The 8,248-nt window shown below is 32.8% G+C and overlaps 1 protein-coding gene across 2 annotated transcripts in view; it reads left to right on the forward strand.

The window, feature by feature from the left end:
• The window catches only part of LOC148947980 (uncharacterized), a 35,403-nt gene extending 27,504 nt beyond the window's left edge, over positions 1–7,899 (forward strand). The window contains exons 4-5 of one of the 2 annotated variants that reach the window (XM_089095163.1): positions 567–740; positions 6,146–7,899. In XM_089095163.1, coding sequence (XP_088951289.1) covers positions 567–740; positions 6,146–6,825 — 854 coding nt within the window. In that variant the 3' untranslated portion in view covers positions 6,826–7,899. The remainder of the gene's footprint in view (positions 1–566; positions 741–6,145) is intronic. The other variant, XM_089095164.1, reaches the window with a different exon arrangement.
• Positions 7,900–8,248: the final 349 nt, after the last annotated feature.

Here is an 8,248-nt window from a genome sequence, read left to right on the forward strand (position 1 = left end):
ATATATATATATATATATATATATATATATATATATATATATATATATATATATATATATATATATATATATATATATATATATATATATATATATACATATACACACACACACATACACACATACATACACATATATACATATATATATATACACACACATATATATATATATATATCATATACACACGATACACACACATATATACTATATACACACATATATATATATATATATATATATATATATATATATATATATATATATATATATATATATATATATATATATATATATATATATATATATATATATATATATATATATATATATATATATATATATATATATATATATATATATATATATATATATATATATATATATATATATATATACGTCTCTTTATTTTTTAAAAGTATCTTTGGTTTCTAATTTTTTAAACATATCTTAAGTGTAGATGAAAGCTGTATTTGATTCCGAAATTGCGTAAAACTGGGCGGCCGTGCTTTACCTGACTATGCTTGTAAAAATTTGCTTGTATTTTTTTTTTTTTTTTTTTGCAGAAGTTGGACATCCATTCACAAGTGACACTAAAAATGTTCTTGGACTTTCGCCACCTATTTCAGTATCTGGACATGAAGGCAATTTATCTTCTATTCGTCCATGCACATCTACGAAACTTGAGCCTGATTTTGACCCTATCAAACTGTTAGAGTTAGATTTTAGAAATGACAATGGTATGTTTTCAAATATCTTGAGCTTTATTTCTGTACATTTGGACACCAATTTCGTACTAAGCTAAGCTATTCATTTGCAATGGCATCCTTCATTTTAGAGCGGCGCTAATATAACGCGTTCCTTTATTCTATTGTGGTTTCGATTACTTCCGGAATGCTTCCTATTCGATTGATCATACTCGTTGCTAATGTCCTCTAGCCGCAGATTTTGTTGTGTATTTTTTTCGTTTGCGATTTGCTGTGATTCTCACTGTTACTTCTCTTCTAACCGCTGATTTCGTTGCGCGTCATTTTGTTTGTGGTTTGATGTCGCTTGTCTTTGAACCGCTGATTTTGTTGTGAAATCCGATTCAAAAATTTTATTTCTCCAGCCAGGAAAAGTTGCTGCTTAAATAAATAAAAATGTTTTTGTTTGTTCCCCAGTAGAATGGACTATTGACATTAGGTTTTACATAGCTACTGAAAGAAGTGTCACTTTCAAGAGCATTTTCACAAAAACTTTCAGGGAATTTCGCTTTCTATAGGAGAAATTAGCTTCAGTTCACATAGGGAAATCACTTGGTTGTTTCCTTTTCATAGAATTACCAGTAATGATTGAAAGATGCTAGTTCAGTCCCATTTTGAAGTGTTGCTTACCTAAGGATATCTTAACAAAAATTACTATAACCAACAAGCTAAGTGGGCTTGTTTTTGCTTTTTTCTACTTATAAAATGCTTTTTTTTTTCTACTTATATAAAACAGCTTTTCTTATCTTTGTTAGGTTATCAATCAGAGATCCGTGTTCACAAGACTATTTTCAATAGAAATGTTTCTAGGTCAAGAACCTAACAATAAAAAAGAAGTAGTCCAATAGCAAGGATATGTTTCTTGGTGGCTGACCCTTCCTCCCGGTGATTCCTCCCCCCTCCGGAAAATACTCCCCGTGGAAAATAACCCCCTCTGAAAATACCTCCCCCCCCCCGTAAAATAATTCCCCGTGGAAAATACCCCCCGGAAAATAACCCGTGGAAAATACCCCCCGCAGAAAATCCCCAACCCCCGTGGTAAATGAGGCTTTCCAAATTTGACAATTTTATTTGAGCTTTACTCTGTTAATTTTCGTAGGGGGAAGGAATTTCGGTACTTTTGCATTATGCGCCACTCACTCTAGTTTACGCTGTGTAAAATTCGAGAACACACTGGTTTTTTCGTTAGTTTCTTTGTTACTTTAGAAACAAATGTGGGCCATAGATTTGTATATAAGGGGGGGGGGGGTAAATTATAGCGGGTCTGCATGCAAAATTTGTTTGGTACAATTATTCTGCATATTAGATAGATAGATAGATAAGTGTATTTTAAAGCCAAATGTATGGCCATGAACACAGTAATACAACATAAATGAGTAAAGTGAATGGGGAAAGGTGTTTAACCCCTCGGAAAATACCCGAATGCGGAAAATCCCCCCCCCCCTCCTGGAAAATGTCCCCCACGAAAAATACCCCCCCACGGAGAGTAATCCCCGCGGAAAATACCCTCCCCCCTTTTGAAAATAATGTTTCTAAATTTGAAACTTTTATTTGAATTTTTTTTGTTTCGTTGAAAAGCGCCAAGGAACTGGAAAAAGAGGAATTTACACACCAGAAGTATCTTAAAAACTTTGAAAAAAAAAAAAAAAAAAAAAACGTAAATCCATGTTTAAAAGACCTCTATATGAACTTCTGCAAATTTTGGCAGTAGCAGGTGCCAAATTAAAAAAATTAAAAAACAAAAAAAAAATGAAGAAGAAAAAAAAATTCAGGCGAACAATCATCAAAATCAAGCTTAAACATATGGTACCAAAAAGTTTAAGAAGGTTTGACTATCCCTTGAAAAGACAGTCGGCTTTGGGAACCAACAAATTCTAAATTGTTTAAATTTTTTACGGACAAAAGCGTTGTCAAATTCTAGGAGTTTGTTTTTGTTATCTTCCAAGTGTAAAACTACCCCAAATCATCATTAACATATAAATGAAACCCAAAACTAACAGAAATTACAACAGATAGCCTAGTCAAACTCAAAACGAGCAAATATTAAAAGGAGTAGGGCTGACAACACCATGTCTTCTTCAGACCAGAAAATAATTTGCGCTTTACTTAAAAAAAAAAAAAATTACCGTGTAGGCCTATTGTCAATTTGATATACATATTCTCACATCTATTCCTAATAGTCTTAATACTTCTTTATTTGTTAAAGTCAAGAAAGTGAAAACATTTAAAATGTATTTTGTTTTCAGTAAAGTGCAAATTATTCTCTGGTCATGAAGAGGTGTGGGGGTTGTCAGCCCTACTCATGCTAATTGTTTCTATTTTGAGTTTGAATCGCTTATTTAATGTAATTTCTGTTCGTTTTGGGTTTAATTTATTTATTTATGGTGATTTGTGGTAGTTTTACGCTTAGAAAATTATTTGAATTTATTTCTACTTATTTTTGGCTTAACAAGGCTCTTTACTATTCTTTGACAAATTAGTTTTGTGGAATTTTTTTTATATTAATTTCCGTTCGTTTTTTATTGACAGTCTTTTTCATATAAAAATTATTTTATATTTTTTTAATTTTTTTCTATTATACTGCATAGTTTTTACTTTGAAGATTATTTGACATTATTTCTGCTCATTTTTGGTTTAATGAAGCTCTTTACTTTTCTTTAAAAAACATATGTTTCCCATTAGCAAATACTGTCAGTAAGTCATTAAATAAAAAAAACAAGTTTTTCTACTGAAAGTGAGGAACAACATCAAACCTTAAAACGAACAGAAATTATTACATAGATGAAAGGGGTTGCCTCCTCCTTAAGACCTCGCTCTTTACGTTAAAGTTCTCTCTCCATGAAAAAATCCGATACTTGTGTGTTATTCACCACTGACTCGAGATTACGATGTATAAAACTTGAGAACAAACTGGTTTCTTCGTTACTTTAGAAACAAATTTTGGCTATATATTTTCACATTAGGGGGGGGGTTAAATTAGGTACAATTATTCTGCATATTATAAAATAAGAATTGTTTTCTGACTTCAAAATATCCAAATACTTTACCCCTCTCCCCCCTCATGTGAAAATATATAGCCCAAATTAGATATATCCCATATATTCTGTCAATAAACTCCTTCTCCCTACGAAAATAAAAAAATAAAACTCAAATGAAATTCTCAAATTTGGAAAGCCTTCTTTTTCACGGGGGAGGAGTATTTACCGGGGGGTAAAGTATTTGGGCAGTTTGAAGTCAGAAAATAATTCTATCTAGGTATATGGCCACTAAAGACTTACAGAAGAATAGCGAAGTATCTGAAAATTTTGTTAACTAAAAAAAAAAAAAAAAAAAAAAAAAAAAAAAAAAAAAAAAAAAAAAAACCAGCATAAAGTAAATGTAATGTTTTCTTTAACTGTTTTTCCAATGTTTTTTTGTTTTTTTTTCAATGACCGTTTTCCCAGTATTTCTTGTTTCATTTAAGTGTTTTATTATTATCGCTGACCAAAGTTTATGTTATTTGTGCCTTTCATTTGTTATTTTACTGTGTTCATAGCCGTATATTTGGCTTTAAAATACATTTATTTATCTATCCATCTAATATGCAGAATAATTGTTCCAAACACATTTTGTATGTTGAGTCACTATTCTTTACACACCCCCCCCCCCTAATGTGCAAATCAATAGCCCAAATTTATTTCTAAAGTAACGAGGAAACTAACGAAAAAACCGGTTTGTTCTCGAATTTTACACAGAGTAAACTTGAGTGAGTGGCGCATAATACACGAGTACCAAAATTACTTTCCCCTGCGGAAATAATAAAAAAAACACAAAAAAAATTATAAATTTTGGAACGACTTATTTTCCACGGGGGGGGGGGGTAAACGCCTAGAACCATTTTTCATATGTGGTATGTTTGAGTCAAACCTTTATCAAATTGAAATTTGGGTGAAAACATTGGAAACTTAGGATGATTTGCTCCAACCACGCATTTCCCGGCCAAGGCATCGAACCAGGACAAAGTGAATAAAAAGCTATTGTAAACCACAATGAACCAATAGTGTAAAAAGTGACGTTATGTCAATGGGGAGTCCTCCCTAGTGTATACAGTAGGTTGTGTTTGATTAAGTCCTTATGGTGCTTTTAATTTCCATTTATGAATTATTTTTGTGCATTTAATCAACAACTTTTATAAGTTATCAAATGACAAAACATGTTTTTTGCATATTTTTGCGTCAACACTGTGTTTAGAAGGCATTAACGTCAAACCCTATTTAATGCCATCTTTTAAATCGCACATGATGGTAACTTGAATGGTGTCAACTTATCTCCAGGAGTAGATTTTTAATAATAGAAATCTAGGATTGTTGATTAATTTTTTCAGTACTTTCACTTGGTGTAACCGGGCTTGACTTCAACATTATCAGTAACACAATCTGATTCCACGGGTCAAAGTCACCATCGTTAGAAAATTGTCACGTGATTCAGTTATCTTTTCGCGCTTTGGTGAGGTGTCAAAGTAGAAGTCGATACTGTATTTCTATTTTGGCTTTAAATAAGCAAACTGTTTCTTTCTGTATTTAGTTACGTATCAAAGTAAACCTCGTGAAACCTTATATATAAAAAATTAGGTTTTCAGGTTAAAGACATCTCCTATGTAGCTTTTTTCCATATTTTGATTAATCATACATATAGTAAAAGGTGATATTATTTTCTCAGAGTAGCGGACAAATTAGCTGTTTTTCTGTTCCCCTAAACAATGGAATCTAATGAAAGATACGTGATTTATACTGTTTTTGGTTTGTTGTTTTACAGAAAAAAAAAGTTGGAACTCAGTATTGATGTATTTATTAGCCATAATTTATGGTAGAGTTGACAGTTAATTATTTCTATTTTAATTGAATTTTTGATCATTTAAATTAGTTTATTTAATTATTCATAGTTTTTATTTGCCCAATCCTGGACAACAAGTTTTTTATTGAAAATGAATTTGATGTATTTATAAAAATTTTATTCGCCTCAGATATTTTTATTACAAAATTAATTGCAACGGGGAGAAATCATTAAGCTTTCTGTGACGCGACAAGAGAAATAAAATAACTTGTACCTTTATCTTTTCAACTTTAAGTATCTCTCTTATGAATAATAAATCAGGTGAAATTCTGGCAATTTTAGTCCAAGATCATGATAAAATGACGTTTAGACTACCATAGGTTTAACAAACTTGAATCTGCTTTAAAACAACTTATATCACCTGAAAAAAATATAATACTATAAAAGTCTCAAATCCTTTAGTATAAACTTATTGCTCAAAGATAATTTATAATATACTCTGAATGTTAATCTTATTTCAAGCATAATTTTGCTAGTCAAATCTCAAAAAAGTTTGTTGAGTTTCACTGGTTTTATTTTTATCCTAGACACTGCTGAGACATCATGTGAAAAAGTATTCACTTTTAGCTCTGATTTACCTTACCACCGAAGAACTTATACGGGAGAGAAACCTTTTGCCTGTCAACTATGTGAGAAACACTTCACCTCTAGAGGAAATTTATTTCGGCACCAAAGAATACACATAGAGGAGAAGCCTTTCGAGTGTCAATTATGTGAAAAAGCTTTCACTTCCAATTGCAATTTATCTCAACACCAAAAAACACATACTGGGGAAATGCCTTTTGAATGTCAACTATGTGAGAAAAGCTTCACCTTTAAAGGCAATTTACTTCGCCACCAAAAAATACACACAGGGGAGAAGCCTTTCGAGTGTCAAATTTGTGAAAAGAACTTCGCTTCTAGTTCTGGTTTATCTAAACACCTAACAGCTCACACGGGAGAGAAACCTTTCGGGTGTCAAACATGCGAAAAAAGATTCACATCCAGTTCTGATTTATCCAGACACCGACGAACTCATACGGGAGAGAAAAATTTCGGGTGTCAAACATGTGAAAAAAGATTCATTTCCAGTTCTGATTTATCCAGACACCGAAGAACTCATACGGGAGAGAAACCTTTCGGGTGTCAAACATGTGAAAAAAGTTTCACCACTAGAGGCAATTTATTTAGCCACCAAAGAACGCATGCTGGAGAAAAGCCATCCTAGCGTGGTGTGTACACACATTCAGCACAGAGCATAATTTACTAATACACCATAGAGTCAAGCTTGTGAAAAAAGTTACACTTCTAGTTGGAACTAATCACAGCCCCAAAGGAAATCTTTTAGGTGACTAGTTTGAAACAAAGAATCCTCCTGATAATTCAATTTATCAACAATAGAAAAAGAAAGCATCCTGTAGTTGTGAAATGTCATGCAAACCAGAGGATATTATAAGTTTGTAGTTTCAATCTGTGTTCAAGTAAAAATTCAGTGCATATTTTAATTGTATTTCAAGCGGGAACCAGTGTTTATCCCCCCACCCGGAAAACACAACCCCCCCACCCCGGAAAATACCTAGCAAAACTATTTTTAAGATATAAACAAATTTCACTGTCTTTGGTAAATTTCCTGTTGTTTTACAAATCCAAACCTTTGCATAGAAGGGCTCTAAACCTCTACAATTGGGTTTTCTGATTGTTCTGTAGTTAGGGAGAAAGGGAGATGTCTCAAAGGGTGCATTTTAACGACAAAACTTTCCAACTCTTATTGGTCTATTCAGATAAAACAGAATTAGTTCTAAATGGTAGACGAGTGGAGGGTTGAGATAGGAATGTACGTGTAATCCCCAGGGCCAGAGCTAGTACTTTTTTTGGAGGAGGAAGGGGTACAAAAAACCCGTAGAAAACGCATGAAATATGTGAAATTGATGTTAAATCCCTCTTGATTTTTGGGAGTGTTTCTGGTCCACGCTTTTATTATGACAGGAAAGAGTAACATTAAAGCCCAAAAAGAGCAGAATTATTTTGTATAGGAGGGGGGCTGTCTCTTCCTCATCCAAATCTCCACCTCCTGGTCGCAGAAACTTCGGAGGGTGCTCTTTCTATCAGAAATTGAGAGTTCTAGACTAACCAGCCACGGGGGAGGGGGTGTTTTCCACAGATTTTTCGGTCTGGGAAAGGGCTTAATGCCAAAACCCATCGAAAATGTGCAGTTTTAATAAAAATTAAGTGAAAGAAAAGTTAAGAAGCTCAGTGTTTAAGCATTTAAGATGGCATCTGGAATAAAGAAGCTCTATATATATTCTTCTGAACCTTTTCTTTTTCATTACTTGATTTTTAAATTTAAAATATTATTCGGGAATTTTTAAGCACCGAATCATAGGAATACCCAAGTACGTTTACTGGAAGAATTCGCGTGACGTTTTGTTTTATCAAAACACTGTAGAATGCATTCTACAGTTGTGGAAGGTCATACAAACCAGAGGTTATTGTTAATGTGTAGTTTTCAAGTTCTAATAAAAACTGCCCCAAAGCCATGTTAAATGGTCCGGTTTTGAGCCACGATGTGTAGCATACCATGGACGGGAAAAGAACAAAAAGGCTCTCAACTCTTCTCCTGAAGCTTTTGCTGTCCACTTTTTGTTTTAAAA

This window comes from Artemia sp. Qi Xiang Cuo, chromosome 10 (assembly GCF_049724085.1).
Source record: "Artemia sp. Qi Xiang Cuo chromosome 10, ASM4972408v1, whole genome shotgun sequence".
Classification (NCBI taxonomy): Eukaryota; Metazoa; Arthropoda; class Branchiopoda; order Anostraca; family Artemiidae; genus Artemia; species Artemia sp. Qi Xiang Cuo.